At 31.9% G+C, this 26,744-nt stretch overlaps 3 protein-coding genes and 1 pseudogene across 6 annotated transcripts; 2 read left to right on the top strand and 2 right to left on the bottom strand.

Annotated features, from left to right (window-relative positions):
- Window positions 1-1,630: 1,630 nt before the first annotated feature.
- Window positions 1,631-7,117, top strand: LOC126852970 (RRP12-like protein). Its single transcript, XM_050598285.1, has 7 exons — window positions 1,631-1,777; window positions 1,824-5,241; window positions 5,511-5,697; window positions 5,778-5,896; window positions 6,027-6,180; window positions 6,298-6,357; window positions 6,970-7,117. Exons 2-7 carry the CDS (start codon window positions 1,848-1,850, stop codon window positions 7,013-7,015), a joined length of 3,960 nt encoding a protein of 1,319 aa, XP_050454242.1. The 5' UTR covers window positions 1,631-1,777; window positions 1,824-1,847; the 3' UTR covers window positions 7,016-7,117.
- On the bottom strand, window positions 7,116-19,476 carry LOC126852967 (uncharacterized). Of its 4 annotated transcripts, none has more exons than XM_050598283.1 (20): window positions 19,340-19,476; window positions 18,451-18,878; window positions 17,782-18,227; window positions 17,236-17,417; window positions 16,339-16,745; window positions 16,049-16,226; window positions 15,488-15,699; window positions 15,156-15,337; window positions 14,911-15,038; window positions 14,397-14,528; window positions 13,979-14,113; window positions 13,333-13,453; window positions 12,198-12,763; window positions 11,686-12,057; window positions 11,146-11,527; window positions 10,404-10,738; window positions 8,919-9,814; window positions 8,084-8,220; window positions 7,766-7,944; window positions 7,116-7,379 (listed from the first exon to the last, which is right to left on the bottom strand). In XM_050598283.1, exons 2-20 carry the CDS (start codon window positions 18,828-18,830, stop codon window positions 7,116-7,118), a joined length of 5,634 nt encoding a protein of 1,877 aa, XP_050454240.1. In that variant the 5' UTR covers window positions 18,831-18,878; window positions 19,340-19,476. The 4 variants fall into 4 exon arrangements, with proteins under 4 accessions (XP_050454240.1, XP_050454239.1, XP_050454237.1 ...); XM_050598282.1 differs by lacking the exon at window positions 19,340-19,476 and adding an exon at window positions 19,215-19,331; XM_050598280.1 differs by lacking the exon at window positions 19,340-19,476 and adding an exon at window positions 18,982-18,987 and having other exon boundaries at window positions 18,451-18,850.
- Window positions 19,401-24,679, top strand: LOC126852997 (PHAF1 protein CG7083). Its single transcript, XM_050598359.1, has 8 exons — window positions 19,401-19,742; window positions 20,771-20,853; window positions 21,070-21,297; window positions 21,449-21,655; window positions 21,750-21,899; window positions 22,750-22,914; window positions 23,384-23,560; window positions 23,680-24,679. Exons 1-8 carry the CDS (start codon window positions 19,679-19,681, stop codon window positions 23,875-23,877), a joined length of 1,272 nt encoding a protein of 423 aa, XP_050454316.1. The 5' UTR covers window positions 19,401-19,678; the 3' UTR covers window positions 23,878-24,679.
- Window positions 24,071-26,640, bottom strand: LOC126852985 (pre-mRNA-splicing factor CWC22 homolog; annotated as a pseudogene).
- Window positions 26,641-26,744: the final 104 nt, after the last annotated feature.

The following is a 26,744-nucleotide window of genomic DNA, read 5'->3' as shown; positions in this document are numbered from 1 at the left end:
ATTGATTTATATATTATATTAAATTTTATTAAGTTTTATACAAATATATACAAATTTACTATTATAAATACATATTATCTATATATATTATCATTCACATTTATTATATTAAAATAATCAAAATAATATATATATATTTATAAAATGTACACGTTATAATGCGACCCGGGCACGCCAAGTTTTTATACTATGCTTTGATGTAAGTTTGTCTTATGCGATTTAGAATTTATGAGAAATTTTCTTTCAATAATTATATCCCAAAACATTAGATGCGTATATTGTGCATTTAATTATTTAGAAAATTACTTTTATTTTAGCTATACTACTACTTTAATTATTATGCGATTTATTAAATATAATTTTTCTTAATATTGGAAACAATAAAATAAAAATATTTTATAGCATAAATTTTTATGCTTTTGGCGCATTTTTATCATTATTTTATAGGAAATTTAAATAATTATTTTATACAAAAGTATATTTATTTAAAATGTTATTATTTAAATATAATATTTTTTCACATAGCGCGTGTACTTGGCACCTTTTTTTTACCTTTTTTTTTAAAAGATAATATACATGTTATATGTATGTGTAAAAAAATTCAGAATGCTGATTAATTGCAGCTAATATATACTTAATATTTATGATAAATAAATAAATTTAACATTCATTAAAATGACTTTAAAAATGACTATTAATATAAAAATTAAGTTTAATCCAAAAATAAAATGATATAACATCGATAAGATGATACAATCTATATTAATATAATTTATATGATTAAAGAGATTATTGAAACAAAAACTTATAACGTGCATTAGGAATAAAAATAAACATCCAAAAATAATGTGCATACTAATCTAATTTAATATATTAAAAATTTATTTATTTCTATTTACTGTAACTTGTAATTTATCATTATTTTTTTATTAAGTTTTTTAAAAGTAACGGCAAAATGTGTAACATGAACAGCAGTTTTAAAACTTATTTAGCAGTTTTACAATTTATTATTATTTGTAAACGACTGGTTTCTGAAAATTTCACTTTTTAGGTGCATGTGTGCTTGTGTTCAATACGCTGTAGTATGGTCTCCTATTGTCCCATGAAGCGGATTACGCGGAAGTGGATCCGCTGATTCCGCTTTCGCGTAATCCGCTTCATGGGACAGTAGGAACAAAATTCTAGCGTATTGGAAACAGCGGATAATCTGTGATTGGTTGCGGAGATCAATACGCTTGATACGCGCGTATCGCGATACGCGCCATGGGATGTCACCTCAGTGTTGTTCCCGAGGACACTTTCTCGCGCATGCGTATTAAACATTGTCTTAAGATACGTGTCAAATTTGTAAGAAAAAGGGTGCTGTTAAGCTCTTTACTTAGATAATGTTAAAAACAATCTACATTATTTTACAAATTAATAAATTATAAATAAATAATTAAGAAATTAATTTAAAAATTAATTAAAAAATAATTGTAATTAGCTTAAGAACTTCTGGCATTAAACATATTATTGTAACGATGCTACACGAATATGCATTAGATACTGGATTTCTCTACTATTGAACTGCGCATGCGCAAGAAAGCGTCCCCGAGAATGACACTGCTGCGTATGCACGAAAAAATTCTCCATTTTTCAACATTGTTGGTAATGCTGGAATGCTCAAATCTCTATTTCTTCTAAGGAAAATTTTGTACACTACAGTTGTACACTACACTTGAACGAAACGGAAGTTCATATAAAGCAATAGAAAGAGAAGAAGAAGAAGAGATCGTAGGTAAGGTTACTTAACCTATCTGTTCACGTGTTCACGTGTATATTAGATATTTTTCTGTAGAAAAATCAGGATGGCTAAGATGCCTCGATTAGGAAGCAGGAAAAAGGCGAAGCGATGGGTCAAGGGTCAGAGTTCCAGTTCCAATCCGACGACCACGAAGTACCGCGAACAGGCCATCGGTATGTTCTTCAAGGATTTCTCCGGCCTGCCGGGCATCACGAGGGAGGATCTACAGAAGCACGACGCTATTCAGGGTAGTCTCCGGCTGGAACCGCAAATGGCGAAACTCGACATCGATGACGAAGATCAAGCGCCTGAGAGCATGATAAACGAGACGACGACCAACTTCTCCAAGACGTGCGCCAGCGATTACACCAATTGCAGCAACGTCTCCTTCGGCAGGTTCCTCAGCCATTTCCAATCCACCTCGCTCGTACACAAGGAGATGCTGGCCATGTTGGCGGCTGTCACGGAAGCCATCAAGCAAAAAGGTGGTGTTGAAAACTCTACGGAATACTTTGGAGCGTTGATGACAATCTTGGAAAAGCTCGAGGATGATAATTCCATAGCTGCGACATTATCTCTACTTGGAATGTGCTTGAAAACCGTGCCAAAGGATGTGCTTAATTTGAAGTTTGGCATGGTAAGCCAGATCTTCCTCGAGATCCTATCCAAATATGCCATGAGCGAGAACTTTCTCATCCTGCGACACTGCATAGGCTGTCTCTCATTGCTGTTGAGAGTGCTGGAACCTGTCGTCTGGGCTGATCCCTCCACGACACGAGTGCTGGACGCTGTATTGTCGTTCACCACTCACACCAAACCCAAGGTACGTAAGTCTGCCCAACACAGTATATGCGTCATCCTCAAGGGCAGCGATATAATGAAGAGCGAGAAGCCGCCTCAGCATCATCCGGCCGCGGGACAGGTCGCGACGCACTGCATCGGGCAATTGAACGCCGCCTGTGAGTCAGGATCGTCGCTGGGAGTCACCACTATTCTGCATATTCTTACGTTGTTGAAGGACATAATGCATCAGTTGCCCAAGTCACACGTCAAGACAATCTGCGAACGTCTGTTGAGTATCATGACGTTGAAGAATATACTGATAACATCGTGCTGTCTGCAAACGCTGCACGGATTGTTTGTCTCTAGGCCGTCCGAGGCGACGCTACCACTGCAAAGAAACGCGGATATCATTATAGCCCTTTATGATTATCAACCATCCGCAACTGATACGCAGCCAACCCTGGCGTGGTTGGCGGTCATGCAGGAGGCTCACTGCAATCTCGTACACATCACGTTGAATGCTTTCTCGACCCTTAACGTGGGATCGACGATATTGAACAATGTTATTCCAAGAATATTAAAAAAATGTACTGAACTCTGGTTATCCAACAAGACGGAAATCATAGCTGGCTCCTCAAATACCGTCAAAATCATTCTACAAGAATGCGTGGCACCTCTCTGTGAGAGCAAGGAGCGAATTGATAGATATAATTCTACCTTGAATCAGATTATCTTGTTGATGCACAAAGCGTTGAGTTATCAATACCTCGAAGCCTGGCATCACGTATTTCATCTCGTAGCTTTGCTCTTCCAGATAACTGGCAAGTCAAAGCTTTGGGGACTTACAGATATTGTCAGGTCCCTGGGAGAGCTGCGAGATTCCTACAACTTTGCGTACAGCAGCGACGTTGAATACGCCGTTGGAGCTGCGATCAGAGCCATGGGACCCCAGGTCGTGTTGAGTATCCTCCCTTTACAGATCGACGGCGGCGAGATTAATCTGAAGCGGGGCTGGCTGATCCCGCTGTTGAAAGATTGTGTAACAGGCGGGACCATCTCCTTCTTCAAGGATGTTCTGCTCCCGATCGCTCTGACATGCGAGGAGAAGAGTAAGGCAGGCATGGAAGGGAAGACGTACGAATTTCTGATACCGCAAATCTGGTCGATCTTGCCGAGCATATGCAACGACGCCAGTGATGTTAAGGACAATTTTAAGAGTATCGCCAAGTTGTTAGGTATGACACTCAGCGACCGGAAGGACTTAAAGTTACCCGTAATGGCGGCGCTGAGAAAATTAATCGGAAAAGCGACGCGGGACGAGTGCATCGACGACGTCGCCGAGTTGGCTCGCTTCGCCAAAAATTATCTGCCGATTCTCTTCAACCTGTATACGATGAAACCGAGCGGTACGGACGAGGAAGGGCAACGTCTCGCTGCATTCGATACGATCAAGACTTACATTACAATCGCAAGCAGCGAACTGGCGAATGAGATGTTTGAACGCGCCCTGAGCAAGCTCGACGAGCCTGGCGCGGATGACTTCTTCAAGGAAAGCGTTTACGATCTGATAAGAGTGTTGATCGGCTACACGGACATCGAGAAGCTAAAAAAGTACTACGACATGTGCGTGCCGTTTCTCAAGAACAGCACCAAGCAGAAGGAGCAGAAGAAAGCCTATAGATTCCTGGAGGAGATATGCGGGAGTGATCGGGAGGTGTGCAAGCAATTTCTGCAGGAGCACAGACGCGAGATTCAGAAAACGCTGATAACATCGGCGACCAGCGTGATTAAGACGAGCCAAGGTGCTCGTCTACGATGCCTGATGCATCTCGTCAAGATGCATCCGCAGCTCGAGAAGACTAAATTCTTGGAGGCCGTCGTGCCGGAAGCCGTGCTCGGTGTCAAGGATATAAACGAAAGATGTCGCAATACGGCTTATCAGTTGCTCAACGTGATCGCCGAGAAATTCTTGGACAATCCCGAGCATCTTAAGGATTATACAGATATGTTGATGGTGGGTTTAGGCGGTGAACAAAAATACATTAGCGCTAGCCTATTGGCTCTGGCGACCCTCACTTATCATTACAACGGTTCTCTGGGTATGGAGATTATCGGAGAGATCTTGGGGCACGTCTGTACGATTCTGATGAGTCCCACAAGGGAGGTAGTAGAGTCGGCGTTGTCATATGTAAAGGTATACATCAATGTGATGCCATCCGTCATCGTGGCCCCGACGTTACCGCAGATGATCGACGCCCTGTCACGAATGAATGAAGATTGTAAGCGTCACTTTCGCCAAAAGGTACGCGATATATTCACGAAGCTTATAAGGAAGTATGGCATAGGACCAATATCGAATATGGTACCGGGCTCAGATGTGATTCTGCATAAAAGACTGAAGAACATCAACAAGATTGAAGACGCGAAGAGGAAGAAGCGGGAACTTGAAAGGGCGAAGAAGCTGAATGAGAACGACGACATGGAATTTAATGCCAAGAGGAGACCTAAGAGTATAGAGGAGATATTGGCTGATAGTGATGAGGAGTTCGAGGCTACGGAAAACGAGGGACCGAAGAAAAGCAAGAAGAGAACGTCAAGGAAAGACGCCTGGATTCAAGAGAATGAGGGGAACATAGTGGATCTTATAGACCCCGCAGCTGCCAGGAATATCACAAGTTGGTTTATGATTTTTTTAAACGTTTCTTTCTTACAATTGATTTGGATAATTAACAGATTCTAATTTTTCTCTTAGTTAATTAAACCGAGTTTCTTAATTGATCTTGTGTGTATTGTTCTATTTTCTCAGCTATAATAATTAAACTGAGGTTCAAAATTGTGTTTTTATCTAGATACGCAGAAGTAGAAAAAAAAAGAAAATGAATTAGATCTCTAATTATAATTAATATTTAGGATTGCCTGCAATAATTGCGAATGTATATTTCAGCTACACAACCGGGTGTGACAAATCCGAAGATTTCAGTGAAAAAGGTAAAGGAACACAGCTTCAAAACCGCACCTGATGGTCGTCTCATCATCACAGATGGTAATGAGAAAGACAGAGACACAGAGGACAGAAGTAAAAAGAAGAAAGTTTCTTTTCTTCAAAATGATTCAGAAGAGGATGATTATGGTAAGGTGTTATTAGGATTTATTTAGGATTGTGCTAATGATATAGATCTTGCATACCTTATGATAATTTTATATCTTTTGTAGGAGATGAAGATGATGCATCGGTAGTGACCGCGAAGAACACCGGCAAAAAAAGAAAATATAACGAAAGCATGTCGGACGTGATGAGCTTAAAGAGTCAGTCAATGTCGAAATACCAAGGTATCTCAACAAAACTGTCAAAATTAATTTTCCGTAAAGTCTGCGATAAGTTGTTAGAAACAATTTTTTTCTTGAAAATTTATTCTATCTTCATTAATTTAATTAATTTAATTCTCTTTGATTTTTTTAGCTGGTGGCTCGGGTATTCATCGACCACTAAAAATGAGAAAAGTAGAACTTGGTTCGGAGTATCGCGCAGTGAAGGCTGGAGGAGATATTAAGAGGAAGGGTAAACCAGATCCTTACGCATATCTACCTTTAACGAGAGCCGCATTGAATAGGAGGTCAATAATATATTTCTTTTATTTTGTATCACATATATATTTACACAAATTAATTTATATTAATTTTTCATATTAGGCTTGATTTATTGATAAATTGAACAATCTTACTCTTTACAGAAAGAAGAAGAATTTACGTAACGGAAAAAACTTGCCTGTTTCTTCTGTCCTGAATCAAAGGTAAAAACTTATTTTTTTTTCTTTTTTAAAAGTAGAAAGAGCCGCCAGGTGTGATGAAAATTGTTATGTAATATATTATTTTATCCAAATAAAAAATTATAAAATATAAAAATTATAAAAAGTATAAAATAGTTGCTTTAATTTTGTACAAAAATAGTGATATAGAAATATCGCGTGCCAATTGATTAAAAAATTTACTTATTGTTACTTCTAACATTAAAAAAATGCTACATCTAAATTGCAATTTCTTTTAAAATAGTGAAACATATTTAAGTATATAAAAATTTTTAATTAAAAACTTATTATTTCTAACATATTAAAAATTTGTTATATCTAAATCGTAATTTCTTTTAAAATAGTGAAACATACTTAAATATAAAAATATTTTTATTTAAAAAAACAGGGCGCTGCTGAATATACACACGTACTAATCAAATAAATGTACTCATGTTTTGAATTTAATACAAGACACTACCATGTTTCTTGATATTTCTTTTATTTTATATCACATATATATTTACATAAATTAATTTATATTAATATATTTGTAATATCACTCTCTGTCTTGATTTATTAATATATTAATAAATTGAACAATTTTATTCTTTACAGAAAGAAGAACGAGAGGCGCACGCGTAACGGAAGGATCACACATTGATATATTCCGCGCGTGAAACTCGATCGTATATTTTCAGTTCGCTGAGAAGAAATTCTCTTTTGAACTTTATATGTTGCCCATATGTTTCGGAGAGATATTTTCATTCGTAACTTTTCTCCATTGTCAATCTCAATGCTCCGACTATGCACAAAGGGCACAGGATTTCTGGTTTAGATGTGCCAGATAACATATTTCCTAAATACTGTGATGTACATGGAAGAACTAGCATTGGAGAAGTTAATAATTCGGTTTCCATCCTTGAAATAATGTCCGTTTCGTATATAGAGATTGGAAAATGATGTCCACAAGTAAACACCATATTATCCTCTTCCACCGTGAGTAAACGATTCACAGCATCCGAGTCCTGTTATAAATATATAAATATTTTATATATTATATATAAATATTTTATATATAATATGCAATAATAAGATATAATTAATAAAAATATAATAAAAGTTGTATTTTCTCAAAATTACACATAAAACAATTACAAAGTTATTAAATTTCTGTGAACAGTGAAAAAAAATGCATCGATATGATCTGAAGATATTGACTCTATATTTGAGATGAGAGGATGATGAATAGTGTTAATATTTGATATATTTATTGTAACGCATGATATACAATACTAATTTTCTTTAAAATAAGTACTGTAATATAATGTAAAAAATCATGCTAATTTGATGCAACTAAATTTAATGTAAGCTAACATAGTGAAATATATATCTTGTAGATAAAATATTTTACCTTAATATGCGCAAATAGTTTAGAGTCTTCCATTTCGGAGGACACCGTACTGATAATTCCCTCCATCATTTGTTGCGGGCTATTATTTCTACTCGCGCCCGGATATCCGTTTAATGGTGCCCCATAATTATCGGCCATTAAACAAGAAAAGACTTTGATGTACTCGGGCATGGTATCGTCTAAAATATAAGTTATTCGTTAGCATAAAAATTCGTTAGTATTAAAATAAGTAATAGTTCGTTAGCATTACTCTCATTAAATTTACATCTGTTTTCCGAAAGTCAGAAAAAAAAGAAAAATATAATATAGATGCATAACCTTTATTTATATGTTCCATCAACATCGATAATACTTGGAGACAAAATTTGAGCGAGAATAAGTCCTTCATACAACAATCATTCTTGCTCCCTTTGTCACACTTATCTGTATCCAGGTATCTTCCTATCTCATCTTGGCTATAAAAAAAAAATCAGTGTCATAAATTGATTCATTTCACATTTCAATTTGATCTCTACATTTCAGGGATTCCTGAATTATATATACATTTGTCAAAAATATTTTTTCTGTAGTTTTCAGAACCTAGATAGCATACAATATTTATGATAAATATTTATAATTCGTTTACTATTTATTTTTTGAAATATATAAATATTTTATTCATATTTTGTATATATTAAGAAATCATAAAAACTTTATTCAATATATTATTAAAATATAGACTAAATATTTTATATAATATTTATGGTAAGCAAAAAAAAATATAGTAATATTTTGTAAATATTTTTATGATATTTATGATAAATCTTTATGATCCGTTAATATCACAAAAATATTTTGGTAAATATTTTTAAAATATTCAAATAATTATTATAAATATTTTGTACATATTTTATAAATATTGTGTGCTGTTTGGGAAAGAGAGATTAAAGTTTTTATGTGGAATTATATAGACTTTATTTTTTGTTAATTTTCGGAAAAGAACATAAAAAATAAAGAGCTTTGTGATCTTCAAGAGTTTTTGATTAATACCTGCGTTCACTCACTAAATTTATCATATTAAAAAAAGCGAAGAAATTACGATCTCAATTGAAGATGATATAAAAAGACATAAGTTGCCATGTAAAGTTGCTCCACGATGTAATATCAAACTCACCAAAACAGTAATAATCCAAGCGGATAATAAATGACACATATATGTTCGAGAAAGACATTCTCCAAACTTTGCATAGGTAAATCATGCTCGATCCAAAAAAGAATCGCGCATCGCAATACTTCGCATCTCAGGATATTCGCCTCGTTACCAATATTGTTCAAGTAAAACTTTAGCGCCTTTATGGTCTCGTTGATCATGTAATTCCTCTGAGTACGCGAGGACACTTTATCAGAAAACGCGATATTCTCTTTATCGTACTGATTCATCTGACTGTCATTATTAACGCTGTTTATCATTGTTTTCGCGCGGATCGATTGTGTAAAATTTTGCGCGTTATTATGGCCAATATTTTTATGCGACTCGTTGTGCGATTTATGTGAATCGTTCTCGTCGAAGATAAGATTCTCGATCCATTCTCGTTGCTCGTCTCCGTTCGCGCTAGACTCGACGTTAGAAATTTGGTCCATGCTCGAAGATGATTCCTCCTCCTTTCTTCGCGTCATATATAATTCTTCTAAACCACCTTGGCAATCGAAGGTATACAGTTCTTGCGCGATCGCTTGCAAATTATTCAACGATCTACTCGTGGAGACCTTCGTCCAGCTTCGCGCCACGCTGTTCTCCAGGGATTCCATGAGATTTTTCTCCGCCTGTCTATTGAACAATTCAGTATTCCTCTTGATACTTCGACAGGACGCAGTGTCTTTCGTCGCATTCGCATTTGGTGAGATGATCTTAGCCGTGGATTCACGCGGAATTGTTTCTGACATTGAATGATTCACAGAGCGAGCACTTAATTTGTGTAAGGCCTTCAATTGATATGTAAAAGCGGTTAAAATGTCACCCTCTAATGCCGCTATCTTGGAACAAGCTTGATAATTTTCCAATTCGATACACTGCAGCAAAGAAATTGTGACGATATACATTCGAATCTGTCCACTTACAAAAGTTTAATTTTTTTTATTTAGAAATCAAAATGGATCATTAAATATGATATTCGTATGTGTATTTAATCTAAATTTAAAAATATATAATAAAATTTAAAAAAGAACAATATAGAATTAATACAAATTTAGTATAAAATTAAATATGTATATATATTTAATTTTACACTAAATTTATATTAATTCTACATTGTTTTTTTTTTTAAATTTTATTACATATTTTTAAATTTAGATTAAATACACATTAAATACAAGATAGCATTATATGTTTTACAAAAAAAAGAGATTGATGAAGAATATATTATTTTATTGCTTTTTTTCTATTCGAAAGAGAGAGGAAAAGAAGGAGGAGGGGGGGATAAATAAATGTTATGAAATAAAATAAAATCCCCCAAATTATAAAAGAAATGTTGGAAAAAGCACATTATTTCTGGAAGTGTTATCCAGAAAACTACGAGTTTAACGATTAAGGGATTATCACGATAAAAATGATTTTTTGGTATAAAATTTAATTATCGCCTATATGAAGTGATCAACAAACCTTGTCCATGATACTGGCGGAACGATATAAACCGTAAAAATGTTTCAGGACGTAATGAAGCGTCAATTCGCCGGGTAATTTTTCGATGACGCTCAGAGGACGGACAAGTCCGGCGAAACAGGGCGTGTCATTAGATTGATAAGAGATCTCCGGAGTAGAAATACCCGGTACTTGACTGGGAACGTCCAGAGCTACGTGTAACGTATTGGGAACTCGCACCACTCGCTTCGATGATTTCAACAATACGAGCTTGTCGTCAGCATCGCGTGTTTCTCTCGCGGGGATGCGACCTAACTGCGCCCTGCTATTATTGCCCCAGGCTAGTACTGTACCTCCTGAAAAAATGCACAACTTGTTATACTTTATACGTTATACATTACACTTGTTATACTTTATTTGTTTTCAATCTATTAAAAGTCGCGTAATAAAAATAAACAATTTTAATTACATATTGTAATTGTCTTTTTATCTTTTAAAAGTTGCAGATTAGGAATATCAAACAATTAATAATTTTGTTTGAAAATTAATATTAAAAAATTTACAGAAAAATCACATTTGTGTTACTAAAATTAAAAAAATATTACAATTAAAATTATAAAATAGAATTTTAAAAAATTTTCAATTCAAATTAAATTTAATTATAAAATTAAAATTATTTCATTCGACATGAAATTGCCAAGTTCTTTTTGAATGTAGGATAGATTATCTAATATATTAAGAAAGATTAAAATTTTTGACTAACTTGGTTGCATCGCAATCGTGTAATCGTAACCACAGGCAATCCCAATGGTTTTAATCACAGGATTGGCTCTCTCCTGATTACTGTGGTCAATATTTTCCGATTTTGATGCACTGATAACATTTTCAGATGCATTCCTATTATTTGCTGATGAATCGTTCGACTTGGCATTATTATCTGAGTCTCGCTGATTTTGCGTTTTCTTAAAATCATTGTGTCTAGGTGGTATTTGTGCAAAAATACAGGCCGGGTTATAATACAAGGGCGTTGGAATCGACACTTCCTTTCTTGTACCATTGCCTAGTTGACCGTCTAGATTACGGCCCCATGTGTATAAGGAACCATCCTTTGTTATCAATGCATTATGGTGACAGCCGGTTGATATCTAGATACACAAAAAAATGATCATATATTATAAGTTACTTTTTATTTGCTTTGGATAAAATTTTCGCAAAATTTTCTTTTTTTAGCGTTACAAAACGATATTTTCGGAAATAGTCTTTAAAAAAAAATTCTGATATTCTTGGATTCTTTTCAACAAACCTGAGTAATCTGTCCTTTTATCAAACTTGTATCGACCACAGACGGCTTTAAATGCGCTTGACTCTCGTCGATCGAACTGTTTTTCATCGTAATGTTTTTCAAATCTACGTTTTCGGATGGTTTCTTTCGCGTTTCTACAGAAGCAATCGTTTCTGTTTTCATACTTTGCACATTGTCCTCCAAAAGTTCTTTCATTTCTTCGTTCAAGTTTATAGCGCCGCTTGGCACTCTCTCCGATTCCTCCAAGCTTCTATTCTTCTTTTCCTCTTGTTGTTCCAGTATACGAGTCTTCTTTTGCGCTTGCGCTTGTAATCTGAGAACCTGAGGACTCGCGCCCCATATGTACAATTTATTCGTATCGCTAAGAGCTAGCTGTAAACACACGAGATACGAATGTATGAGATTGCCATTGTTACTCACATCAAGTATTATGTTACAAGTATAAGATGTCGAAGAGTTAATGAACGACTGTGATTCTTAAAAGGATCAATCTCCATCGTTCACTGACTTACATTATGAAAGTATCTGGTACTTATAAGCGTTATTCCGTCTGGCAACGATACTTTCGTTGGCACAGAACTCTTAGCGTTATTCCCACCGATTCCCAATTGACCGAGGACATTGGATCCGAAGGCGTATACGACACCGTCCACAGACAATGCTAGGGTGTGCGCGTAACCGGCGCTGATGCAGCGTACAATCACACCGAGCAGAGCCGTGACTAAAGACGGCGTGATCCTTTCGTCGGTGTTACCGTGGCCCAATTGACCATGGACACCCCAACCCCACGTGAATACTCTGCCGTCCGCGGTAAGCGCCACGGAATGATATTGCCCGGCCACCGCGTCGACGATAATCTCCTGTGCCAGTGAGACGATCAACTCTGGACTCGAACACTGCAGCACTTTGCCGAGACCCAATTGTCCAAATTGACTCGATCCCCAGGCATAGATCCCGTTGTTGGTAACCGTCAGAGTGTGGCAATGTCCACACGATACGCTGAAAACCTCTATCTCCATACTTCGGAAGAAACATATAGCATGAGGCGCTCCATATCGCAAGACGCTAGAGCCAGTTCCTATAATTAATAATAATATATATTAAATTAAAAAAATTAAATAATATATATATACATAAAAGATTGAAGGAAATATAAAAAGAATAGATGATTGAAAATCTAAGAGATAAGGAAATCAAAAGACCAATATAAATTGATTAAAAGAGACAAATACGAAATGAATAAACCTTGCAGTATACTAAAAGACTCACATATAATATAAAAATGTTTCGCTTTTTATTTGAAATCATATTTAATTGAAAGAGCATATAGAAATATATAATAAAAATGTATAACTTAAAAAATTTCTATAAATTTTGCAAAAGAATGATCGGAATTATAATAAATAAATTATTAAAAATAAAAAATTAAAAAATATAATAAATATAATTATTAAAAATATAATAAAAAAATATTTTTTATTTATCTGAGATTATCTTTTTATTTATATTACGTTTTAAATACTTAACAATCTTGTGGATACGCATTTATAATTTTATACTTGTTATTTATGAATTATGAAAACGCTTCATAATTTATTATTTATTATTTAGTTTTTTTGCCCAAAAAAATGTGTGTCAAATATATACCTAAGCAACCTTGCACCGAGCTTCCCCAAGTGTAGATGTTACCGTTTCTAATAAGAGCAACGTGAGAAAATCCAGCGCTCAATGATCTTCTCTTAAAATCAACATGTAACGCCATTTCCTGCTTACAGATAAAAGTATAAAGTTATATAATTGTAAATAATCAGTGTGATTAAGTAATACAAGATTCGGCAAATAAAAAAAAACGAGATTGTATAATTAAGGTACATGATATTCCCTCTCTTCATAATCTAAAAAATTTATATAACTATTTATATTAATTTTATGTACGCAAAAAATGTGTTTTTTTATTTTTATTTATGCTGAAAATTAAATATTAAAAACAATTTAAAACAATGTATTAGTATAAGTAATCTATATGATATGTTGAAAAATGAGATGACACATAAAGCAAAAATCGTCAAAAATTATTTAAATATTATGAACATATTGAAAGAACCATTTCCGAGGAGAATTTAAAAAGAAATATTTCGAAGCATATGTAGAAAAGATAGAAAAGTTCACACAAAAAAGTAAGCTTTAAATTCTATAATTTTTCGATGATAAAAGCTTCTCTATAATTTCTCTTGTTTTCTTTACCATATCTCGTATATTAAAATTTACAAAATATAAATTTTTACGGATTTACCTTGCTCATTTCTGGCAATTGCACATCATACAAAAGCGTAGGTTTGTGATTAGAATTTAATAATTGTTTCTTATGTATAAGAGTCAGTAAAATTAATATAAACGTTTCTACTATATCCTCCACAAGCGTATCATCCTGTAAAACGTATAAATAACATAGTAACCAAAGGCTAAATTAAAATTTCGTCTAAAAAACACCTCTTAAGTTTAAGCAAAGAAAATTCTATTGTATATTAAAATTTTATTGTATATTAACGATTCCGAGAATTAATTTACAAAAATTTCTTTATTTTAGATAATTTGTAATTCATAAGGAAGCAGAAGAAAAAATAAACTATATTATTTGTACAATATTTTTAAGAAAGAGATCGATTCCAGATCAATGTACATCCTATATGATAATAACTTTTAATACTCACTATATCCGTAACATCTATAAAATCGCATTGACTAGATTGTACATTATACGATGCCATTTTATGGCGTGCCGTATACTGTAGCAGTTTAGGTCGTAATACTGGATTTGTTGGATCGTACAATGTTACTAATCTCTGTAAAATATCAAAGTATTAAACATACAATTGTAGCACATTTGAAAAATTATGTAAAAATAAAAATTTCAATTTTTTTTAACATTAAGCGATCTTTTTTTCGCTCACGTATAAATTTTATAAAGCAAAGTAAGAATATTTTTACATTACTTTTTTCTCTTTGATTTATTTGTTAATTTAGTTGCCAAATAGAAAGTAATATATATATATATATATATATATATATATATATATATATATATCTTCCTTTTCATTTTATTTATAGAATGTCTGAAAGCTATTTAAAACATAGTAAATAATCATTGGCAGAACTATCTAATAGCGAACAATTTAATTAAAAAAATAAATCAAAAGCGAGTATCTACAAGTTAAGATTTCTCACCTGAAGCACGAAAATTTGAGATTCTCGCAGATTACTGCGTACAAACAACATATGAGCTCTAGCTAAATCATGATTCAATATTATTGCTTGCATCAGATCAGATTCGCTTAAACATATAAGTAAACCATCTAAAATACATACATAAGTTCATATTACATCCCAAACATTAGTGATATTCCCTTGGAATTTGTTTGTGAAAAACATGCACATAATTATACTTGTGCATATATATATGTATACATTACATGATTTTGGGCAAACATCATTTACGCCAAACATTTGTACTGTCTTCATAAGGATATCTAACATTTGGCTGTACAAACTTCTCTGTGTAGCTAAATGATGTAATACTTCCCATAAATAAGTTTGACCGGCTATATTAATTGCTAGCAATTCGTCGTAAAACATATTTGTGGATAAAAAGTACCTATGAATACAAAATATAGAATTATTAAAATAGAAACAGAGTATGTACATATTTATTTTTCATTCATTATTTTCCTTGATAACAGGATAGAAAGAGAAGGTATAACATTATTTTTTTGGAAATTTAGTCACATTGTAAAATGCAACTTACAAGAACTCTTTGTAAATTGCTTTAGATTGTTCCGACCAAACCCTCAATGTCATTTCGATGAAGGCAAGTATGCATAAATTAGATAAATGTATCCTTGTTGCAGTGGGCATCTCAGTAATGACAGGTGTCAGTAAGCAGTGAGTGAGGCAACTTAATAATTCGGAGGTATGACCAATAGACGCGAACTTTAACACGCTCTTCAATAATTTACACTGAAATATAAATAAACAAAATTAGACAAAACAGAATTAATTCTGCGATCAATAAAGAATAAATATTAATCTTTTTGTGTAAAGTTTTTGAAAATATAGCAGCTTCTTTTCTTTAAACAACGAATATCTTATATAAAATAAGTTGCATCAAAAACAGAGAAAATATTTAAATCTTTCTCTTAGATTAAAAAAAAAATAGTTTCGGTATTTCAAAAGAATAATTCATGATGTGATGTACTTATAAATTATTTTTTACACATATTCAAATTTTCAAAAGAGATATTAAAATTTTCTGTTTCTGGCAAATCGATCTATGATTTATCTATTTTGTAATTAAGTCCTTATATACCCTAGACATTTTATAAGCAGCTACTGCACGTGGGAATTCTTTATTTGATAGAAATATATCGCCAGCATATTCCAGCAATTGTTGTCCATTGAATCCAAAAATCATTGCCAATCTTCCTGCTTTCTGCAGCTCATTTTTCTTCAGTATCAGCTCCATGAGAATGGAAAAAAGTGATTTTCTACAAGTATAAAAGTATGATAATAATTTAATAAATATGCATAATTTTTGACGTTCCGTCTCTACCATTCATTCCTCCCGACCCATACTATAATAAATCTGGTAAATCTTACCTTAGAATAACTTCATATACACAGCGATTTGTAACAATTATACATGTATCTAAACTAGGTACTTCAATCTTAATATCCTTTATATTCTTTGGTAAAGTACATTTATTCTCCACCTCTTGAGGGACTTTCTTCACATTATGTATCACATTATCAAAATCTGTTACTTTGTAAACTGCACGTATCACTTCCTTACTGCTCTTAAAAGTAAAAGTTCCGATAATAGACTCGGAATTAAATTTGCAGTCTTTATTTATATGAGCCTCGGATAATTGATTAGATATTATATATATTACATGTTGATTAATATCGGTAATGAAAAAGAATCTGTGCGCCAATAAAACAGTCTCGCATGACTCGAATACTTTGTGCATTGATAACGGCACTACAGCCAAATTCGAACCGTGCACCTAGGATAAGAAATTTTTATTATTATTATTAACTTATGAATTATTATAAATATTAATGATATATTAAATTCTAGCACTAAAGATAACAAGAGAATATATATATATATATATATATATATATATATATATATATATATATATATATATATATATATATATACATCTGGGATATTTAATATACTAAATTATGTCAGATTAAAATACAAAATAACTCAAAAAATTCTTATTGCATATTCTTATAGCTTATGTCGAGAGCTTTCTGAAACACTATAATAAAGTATTTTTTCATTAAGAATTTTTTGAGTTATTTTGTATTTTAATCTGACATAATTTAGTATAAAATATAAAATATTTCAGAAATTATTTAGTGTTCGATAATTGTATCGTAATACTTTTATGTACACATAGAAATCCGATAGTTTTGGAACACACAAAATATACATAAAATATGTGTATAAACTGATCATGACATCATGAAATTTTATCTTACTGTAACATGATGAGTGTTAGGATGATAGCACGTATACAATTGCCGGCCTTCTCTGTCATATTGTGAAACTAGAAAAGTATCTTTTGATATTGGTTCTGGACTGATAAAACCTAATTTGGACTCTAATGATATTTCTGAATTAACAGAAAACCCAATATGATTTTCCTTTTTATTTGAAGCATCTGTAATATTGACATATTCTTAATATTTAATAAACTTAATATTTAATGAATTAGACAAGCATTCATACAAGAAGCATTCATTGTTTAAATAAATCCTTTTTAGCATTAGTTTTAGTGATATTTTTCTAACAATTCTTCATCAAAAGCAATATGAAAGTAATGACATAGCTTTCTTCTCTCTTGTAAATACATATTATAAATATTTGATTTTAAATAAAAAAATATTTTATAAAAATAAAAGTATTTAAAAAAATATTTTTAAAATTAAAAAAAAAAAAATTTTAATTAACAATGATATATTACTTCTGGTTCTTTAAAATCTCTTCTGGTTTCCTGCATTTCTGAAATATACTTATACACTTACCATGACATTGTGAACTTTCTCCCAATGTTTGATTTTTAGTGTCAATTAATTTCTGTTTGAAAATGGCAAGTTTCTCGACAGAGAGCTGTTTAAGTTCTCGTAGTTTAGACTTGTTAGGAACAGACTCTTCCGTGTTATCATAAATAATACCATTCGAATTTACACAGTGAAGTTCTTTGTTTTCATGATTGTGTAAAAGATTATGCATGTATTGTTCCAAGGATAAACGCCATTGTTGCTGAAATTTACTAGTTATCAAAAGAAATGCAGCCTCGTTGTTTTCATTTTGACAAATATGTAGACTGCTTATACTTCCATTAACATAAGTTGTACCCATCTGTTGTCCATTTGACAGATTGACAAGTATAATCGTTCCACATTCAGTTCCTATGATACCAATATCAATAGATATTTTCATATCTTTCCACCATGTGAGAGCAGTTGGTCTAAAAACATAATTATCCATGTAAGAAATTCTTTTAATATTATATAATTATAATTACATTTAGATGACAAATATACATATATATATATATATATATATATGTGTGTGTGTGTGTGTGTGTGTGTGTGTGTGTGTGTGTGTGTGTGTGGTGTGTGTGTATGTGTATGTGTGATACATATTTTTATAATTATTTTTGAAAGTTAAGGATATTTCAATGCAATTACCTAAAATGAGAGAGCTGAAGATTCATAAAAGGAATATGTGTTGCGTCATCCGTCTTCCATCTTTTATCAATAACACAATTTTCACCGACTAGAGTTAAAGCTGGCAGTATGTATAACGAACCATCCAAGGTTATACATAATAACCAAATACCGTTCGGATCAAAACAAAAGGTAGCAATTTGTTTATGCGGTCCTTGAAACCAAGGTATTCTCTTGACGACAGGTAAACAGGAGAGTTCTTTCTTGAAGTAAAGGATAATTTCGGCATTGCTGGTGGACAGTGCAAGAAATAATCCTTTTCCAAGCTTGCACTGTATGCTACGCTGTATCCCAGTAGTTTTAATCAAACATTGCAGTTTAAATAAATTTTCACTCATCATCGTAGTATTAGGAACCACCACTATGTGCACAAAAATATAATGTTTTCTCTGAAATATTAAAAACATTATATATAACAGTCATTTATAATATAATATAAATTTGATAATAATTTTTATATCACAAACAAATAACAATATTGTTATTAAATACTTTGAATGTTTATGTCGCCAAACTTATCTGTCAAACAATTTTTGAAAGACAACAATTTAAATAATTTAATTTAATGCATGTGTAATATATATATATATATATATATATATATATATATATATATATATATACATATACATATATTAATAAAACTATTATATCGTTATTATTTATTTAATGTCAGGAACTTAGAGAGGCCATGTATTATATCTAATCTGTCATTTATATATTGCTTTTTATTCCTGTTGATCACTATTTTTCTTCTTCTTATATCATCTGCGATTGAGTTGGCAGCTATGCATCAGGTTACTTTTTACGCACATGCGCGAATACGTAATACAAAGTTAGCCACACATACACTTTAAAAAGTGACAGTTGAGATTTCGCGTCTAGATATTCACGCACTGCCCACGGTCATGTATCAGCTGTTTGGTGACTGTTTGCCAACTGTAGAACTGTCGTTAGGAGCCAAAGGGAGTCGCGAAAGGAGCGAAGGAGCTTCATTGTTCGGGATGTGATTGTGCAATATGGCTATCTGCTGAATAATAATAATTGAGCGATATGTTGGGATAGACGTCAAAAGTGCGACGCGCAGTTGTCAGTCTGACGCGTACGTCGCGTGTCACTGTTTCGCCCAAAATACCCAAGTTTTTATCGATCTCTTTGAAATAAAAGCGATCAAACAACAAGCGATAATATGTTGGAGCTCGAAGTGGTGCCCGAGAGATCCCTCGGATGCGAGCAGTGGGAATTTATTTTAGGCAAGTGACGAAAGTGACAAGCGCGCGAAGCGAACGATAGCGTCACGAGCGCGTATATTTATTATGATTTGCTTGATGCGCAAAAAAGTCTCTCTCTCTCTCTCTTTCATCAGATTTTATTTGATCGAATTAAACGAATCGATCAAGTATGTGTATATATGTGTATCGATTTGTAAAGTAAATTATATTACTTTATATATATATTATATTATATTAATATAATAATTATATATATATATATATATATATATATATATATATATATATTATTAATTGTATACATATTATTTGTAATAATATATATAATATATAATAATAATAATATATATATATAATTCATAATAATAATTATTATGATTATTATTATTTATATATAGTATGTATTATACTATTATTATTATATTATGAATTTTCAAGGGAAACAATAACAAAAATATGAGCGTTATTTTTTTCTCTTTTTTTTTATTATACGTAACATACATGTAATATATTTGATTATATGATGATTCTTTAGCATATTTTGGTACTCTTTATTGCATCAGCAAATATATGCAAGTAAACAAATGAATACATCGCGTAAAAATAGACGAGAAATGTCGCAAATTGAATAGCAAAGATACAGGCAATTTGTTCTCTCTAGAAACCAATTATGTAAAAATCAAAACATTTGTCATATTTATTTATTTGATCTATTGGTGTAAAATATTAAAAAGTAAATATTCCTGCATCATCTATGCTCACACGATGTATTATGATTTGTACCTACCTAGAGCAGCTCCCATAATTAATGCATTAATATAAATTGCTTACATTTTTTTCATTAAGATTGTCTCACACATTCTTGCTGATGGCAAGTTCTTTGTGTATTTTTACACACTTCTTTGATTTTTTCACTTTTTACATTATTTCATATAAAAAGATTTTTACATTATTTGCTAGACATGAGGAATATACAATAAAAAACATACGAGTCTTCTCGATTCACTGTTGCAAATTTCCAAGTTTTAAATATGTTAATTATATTATAGGTATGCATTTTTCTCAGTCAGTATCAATAATACAATCTCAAGTTGGTGTTATAAGAGGAGTACAAGTTCTTTATAGTGATACTGTAAGTCCTTGATGTCTTATTAGTGTATGAAATAAAATAATTATTATATACACACATATATAATATAAATAAATTATGCATTGGATGTTTTACATTTTTTTAGAACGCATGAATGATTAATATATATTCTTGTCTCTTTACATCTCTAATATCTTATGATATCCAATACCTTGTGAAGTAATTTATAAAGCAAATTTTTTTAATATATTTTTGCAGAATCCATTAGATGTAGATCTAGTAATAAATTTACCACACGATGGGATTCGGCTTATATTCGATCCTGTGGTACAAAGACTTAAGATAATTGAAATTTATAATATGAAGTTAGTGAAATTAAAATATTGCGGCTTGCCATTCAATTCGCCTGAGGTATTGCCTTCGATCGAGCAGATCGAACATTCTTTCGGTGCAACTCATCCCGGTGTTTATGACAAAGATAAACAGGTAATAATATAATTATTTTTAAAACTTGATTACAAACAGCCATAGAAAATTATGAATATAAATTTATTATTCGACAATATTTATTAATATTTATTCTGCATAATGTATGTATAATATAATAATAGTAATAATAATTAATAATAATTTGCAGGTGTTTGTATTGAATTTTCGAGGATTATCATTTTACTTTCCGATTGATTCGAAATTTCAACCTGGTTATGCCCCAGGATTAGGTTCGTTACACTTTCCTAATGACACTTCTCCTCTAGTCGCGAAAACAGCGATTTACGTTGGGAATATGCCAGCCGCTGGTAGCGAAGAACATGGCTCGAAAACACCACCACCACCTTTGCCACTTGTAATTATAACTCTAGGCTTCGACTATCTTTTTGCCATTCTCTAAAATATTGAATGAATGATAAAATGTATTTTTAACATATGTTTTTAAATAGGTTTGTTACCATAATAACTTGTACTTGGAGAAAGCTGATATTATTAGAGATAAAACACGAACTCGAGGGCTCAGATTACTTCTTTTCACAGAAGGTAGCTGCGGGACAAGAGCATTATTGGAGCCGAAAAAACGGTGTCTGACCAAAGAGGTAATATTTTATAGTTCATCAAATATTTTTTATAGGAAATAAAATAATATCTCTCTCATAGAGTACTTGAAACTTTTCCTCATTACAATTGTATTAAATTATGATTATCAGAAGCGACTTTAAAATATGAATAATTTATATATATATATATATATATATATATATATATATATATATATACATACATACATACATACATACATACATACATACATACATACATACATACATACATACATACATACATACATACATACATACATACATACATACATACATACATACATACATACATACATACACACACATACATACACACGCGCACGCACGCACGCACGCACGCACGCACGCACGCACGCACGCACACACATACATACATACATACATATATAAAATATATATGTATATATATAAAAGCAAATATTTCATACTATCATATACATTTGATAGTATATAGATTGTTACAATATATTGAAAACTTTCTTTTCTAATTCTGCATTAAATGCACAAAATTTGCATAAATTTTACATTTTTAGAGAAGATAAACCTGATCAAGATTTATTATTTATTAATTGACGAATTGAAAATTTTTATCTTGTGCTTTATAGAAGAGCCAGGATACTGTATTAATTGAATATGTGTATAAAAAAATTAATTTTTACATATATTTTGCTTTTGTTGTCATAATTTAATATTCCTATTTTCTTTTCTTTCGATATGTGTCGAAATATTCATCTTTATTAATATTCATCTTAATTTATTATCATTTTTATTACAATAAGATGTTAAAATAAAAAAGTGATTATGCGTATATTTTATATTATAATTTATATATTATTTATGATCTTAGGTATTATTTGGCGACACCTGTGAGGATGTCTTAAGCGCACTTGGTGCCCCATCTAGGGTATTCTACAAAGCTGAGGATAAAATGCGTATTCATAGTCCACATGCGCACAAACGAGACAAGATAAGACGATCAGATTTTTTCTACAATTATTTCACATTAGGTTTGGTAAGTATACCCTTTCAGCAAAGTGATCCCTTATGATTGAATCAAAACAATATTATTATAAATTGAATCAAAACAATATTATTATTAATTAATAATACTAGAGACGCTATTTGTTATACGATGAAAAGAGATAAAATGCTTTGTTTTTATTTTTTTGTTTTTATCTTTCCCTTTTTTTCCCAGATAATGTCACGAGAAATAAATTTAGATACTTTATTATATAAATATAGACTATTGTCTATATCACTTTTTATATTACAAATATTGTCTATATCACTTTAAATTTCACATTCAGTTAATTTAATTTAGTCATAGATAGGTAATTATTAACAAACTTTTTCAGAAAAATTAATTATGTTTCTGTATGAAATTATAGATACAGATCATATATGTCACTTTACCTGTCCTTTTATTGATTTAACGATGTCGCTTTTTATGCTTAATAAATATTTTTCTATAAATCTTACAGGATATATTGTTCAATGCGAGAACTCAATGTATAAAAAAGTTTGTGCTTCACACGAATTATCCGGGACATTATAATTTTAATATGTATCACCGTTGTGAGTTCTCTTTGACTCTGCCGCCTGAAAATAATTCCGTAGAATCAGGAAAGCTAATAGATGTTTCACCCTCACCGGTCACGGTAATTATATTATATATTACAAAAATATATATTTCATTCAAATTTTTTTTTTTTTACAATTGTAAATGTAAACGCGTTATTCGTTATCGATCAATATGGATCCTGATCTGTCTCCCTAGATCACTGCCTACACAAAATGGGACAGAGTGAACGAACAATTGAAGGCAAGCGCGCGTCCCGTAGTGTTGAATCGTGCATCTTCGACAAACACAACCAATCCCTTTGGCTGTACATTTTGTTACGGTATACGAGACGCGATTGTTGAAGTTATGGCAAATCAACATATTGCAAGTGTAACTTTATACAGAACAGCATGATCCTGATAATTTACACGTAACATTAATTATCTTTTAAGATTGATTCCGAAATGTAGCTGAGTTTTACGTATTTAACATACAAATAAGAATAAATGATTTATTCTCATTTTTTTGTTATAATTGTATAATTATGATAAAACAGACATATATTTACAATTGGAATAATTAATATTCGTAAATATTTTAACTTCAGAGGACGAAAAGAATTAAATGAGAAATTTAAATTTTTATAGGAGATATTTTTAATCGCGACCATAAAGATTGTTTATGAATAACAATCGTAATTTATAACATTATGTTCTTAGGTAAAATAAGGATGTAAGTCAACTTTCAACTCTCCTAAAGTAAATTTTTTTATATTGTAATGAAGAAAAATATTAACATGTGTAGCAAGTGTGTTATTGATATTCATTAGGCTAAGAATATATACTATAGTGCTGCAAATAATCTCTTGGAATTCTTTGATACTTACATTAGATGTGTTGAATTATGATGGCAAAAGCGAGCAGAATGCATGAAAATATCAGAAGAATTTTTGAAACTGAATTCAAACATCTTTGTTAATGAATATGTACAATATAAAAAGAAGCAGATTTATAAAATTTAAGTTATTAATCTAATTATATTGTGTACAGGAGAATGAGATTTGAATCATTTTTAAAACTGCTTTTTTATATTTAAATATATTATGTATTTTTTATGTGATGAATATACAAATACTGTATACAAATAGAAAATAACAACACTTATCATATAATCTGTACAAGCCTATTTTAAAAGCAATTAAAAATTTTATTATTTACTTCTTGCGTTATTTACTTTTTGCGTTATTCACTTAATGCTAGTACAGTAGTTGGCTCTGAACGGGATTTTAAGTGTTCTTTTAAATCATCTGTTAAACTACTCAGACCAATTGAAGTAAAAAAATTAATTGCAAAACGCGTATTTTTCGGATTACCTCTGGGCAATAGTCCTTCAAACACTTCTTGCAGAGTCGCATCCTTGATTCGTTCATTCAGTTTCGCTTGATCCTCCGAGAGTTGTTGAAACAGAATCTTAATAAATATCCTGTTGGAACTAGTAGTGTCTTCCTCGTTTAAGTTTATACACGACAGTACGCACGAAATAGAATCCGTGAATAGTAAATGAGCAAAAAATTTCGACACGTTCCGCAGTTTGTTAGTATCGAGGCGATATATCATATGATAGGAATCTTTGAAGATTTGTTCGAACGGTGTTACGTACGACCTATTGATGGCGTAAAATTGACCGGCTAGAAGTCCAAAGAACTTTTCGCGTACGTTCGCATCTCCGCACAGCAATCCAAGAACATGTGGCACAGCTCGAGCCCCTGTCCAGATTTCAGTTGCATTTTCATTAATAACTTGTGCGCACATTCCTCAAAATCTAGCGAGGAGTGTATTGGAGGAGTGTCAAATATATTGTTCGTCGAAGCGCTGTCAGGTTTGTTTCTGTATTATCAAATATCACATCTTTTTTTCTTTCGACTTGTTCTTTACTGCTATCTTCGTCCGAACTTTTATTTTCTCTATTCTCATCATTGTCTTCAGAATCACTGACATCTGAATTAAGCATTTCTTTACATAATTGTTTATAGTTCTCCTCGCTAGCAAGATAAGTTGCATCAAACTTGAACACATTTAATATATCTTGCGTATCCATCTTGTCATCTAATCTTATCAAATAGGATTTGATCCTCCTCTTTCACAAGATCCAATTCCTGGGGAACGGCTTCATGATCCTTAAATCCATCCTTTCTAATTTGAAACATAACTTCTATCATATATTGAACTCGTTTATTCAATTATCCTTCATGCAGTACGATTTTCAGCATTTCAAAGATGGCTTCCACACCTCTTCACGAAACTTCCGTCAGCTTCATGCCACATTCCTTCAAAAATGCTATGGCCACTTCGACAGAATCATCCGTTGGAATTTCAAAATTTCTAAAGCAATAATCTCATAAGCTACACCTTGGTTAATCAGATGTGCTATAAATTTACCTGAGGATATACACAAAAGTTTATTATTTCTTTTAAACCCACGTTTAAATTGCAGAACAAGCTGAATCAATATCAATTCACCTATATTAGGGAACTTGGAATTTATTACAGCTGTGAGTGCTGCATAAACTGGAATAAATATTGGAGAAGCAGCTTGCACTTGAATAATAGAGTGCGCTAACAAACCTCGATCTCGAATAATGTTCTCACGCAACAGCTATCTTGTAACAATTCTGATATTATTAGTATTAATTTTATTGATATGTCTATGAATAGATTTCTTTAATGCCTCCCATGCTATACATTTATAAGCAACTCCAGACTTATCAGTTATTTCTGTTTGGAGCATACACAATTTGGCTGATGGAATGTACGCTCCTCCCATTTTTGAAGTCAGATCTACTGGACGCTTCTGCCTGACTTCCTCCAACTTTTCTTGCGTTTTATTTAATTCTTCACAACCTACATACCTTTCTATTTCTTTCAGCAAATTTTGCTTTCTACAATCATCATTGTATCTAAGATCTTTGTGATCATTGTCACGTATAGAATTTTGATGATTATTGTCCTTTTTGGAACTCGTATAATCATCGCATTTGGAACTCTTATGATCATCGTACTTGGAACTATTGTAATCATCGTTATGCCTAGATTCCTTACAATTGTAATTGTGTTTGCGATCTCTTCGCTTGCGATAGCTTTCCTCGTTCTCTTCATTTCGCTCTGAGTATGATCTCATTTTGTAAAAAGAAATTAGTCTCTCGAGCTTTGATGTGAATTAATTAATATTAATTAATTAATTAATTAATTTTTCAGCAGAAATATCCAGCAAGCGATTCAAGA

Source organism: Cataglyphis hispanica, chromosome 11 (assembly GCF_021464435.1).
Source record: "Cataglyphis hispanica isolate Lineage 1 chromosome 11, ULB_Chis1_1.0, whole genome shotgun sequence".
Classification (NCBI taxonomy): domain Eukaryota; kingdom Metazoa; phylum Arthropoda; class Insecta; order Hymenoptera; family Formicidae; genus Cataglyphis; species Cataglyphis hispanica.
This window is presented reverse-complemented; position numbering and strand designations above follow the sequence as displayed.

Bases quoted from the DNA above. Each gene is read 5' to 3' on its own strand.
- LOC126852970 (XM_050598285.1), top strand. From the start codon at position 1,848: ATGGCTAAGATGCCTCGATTAGGAAGCAGGAAAAAGGCGAAGCGATGG. The intron at 5,242-5,510 runs GTTGGTTTATGA...TGTATATTTCAG, and splicing joins AGCTGCCAGGAATATCACAA to CTACACAACCGGGTGTGACA. The intron at 5,698-5,777 runs TAAGGTGTTATT...TATATCTTTTGT, and splicing joins TCAGAAGAGGATGATTATGG to AGGAGATGAAGATGATGCAT.
- LOC126852967 (XM_050598280.1), bottom strand. The intron at 14,114-14,396 runs GTGAGTATTAAA...TACGTTTTACAG, and splicing joins TTATAGATGTTACGGATATA to GATGATACGCTTGTGGAGGA. The intron at 11,528-11,685 runs GTTTGTTGAAAA...TTGTGTATCTAG, and splicing joins TAAAAGGACAGATTACTCAG to ATATCAACCGGCTGTCACCA.
- LOC126852997 (XM_050598359.1), top strand. From the start codon at position 19,679: ATGTTGGAGCTCGAAGTGGTGCCCGAGAGATCCCTCGGATGCGAGCAG. The intron at 19,743-20,770 runs GCAAGTGACGAA...ATTATATTATAG, and splicing joins GCAGTGGGAATTTATTTTAG to GTATGCATTTTTCTCAGTCA. The intron at 21,298-21,448 runs GTAATAATATAA...AATAATTTGCAG, and splicing joins TTTATGACAAAGATAAACAG to GTGTTTGTATTGAATTTTCG.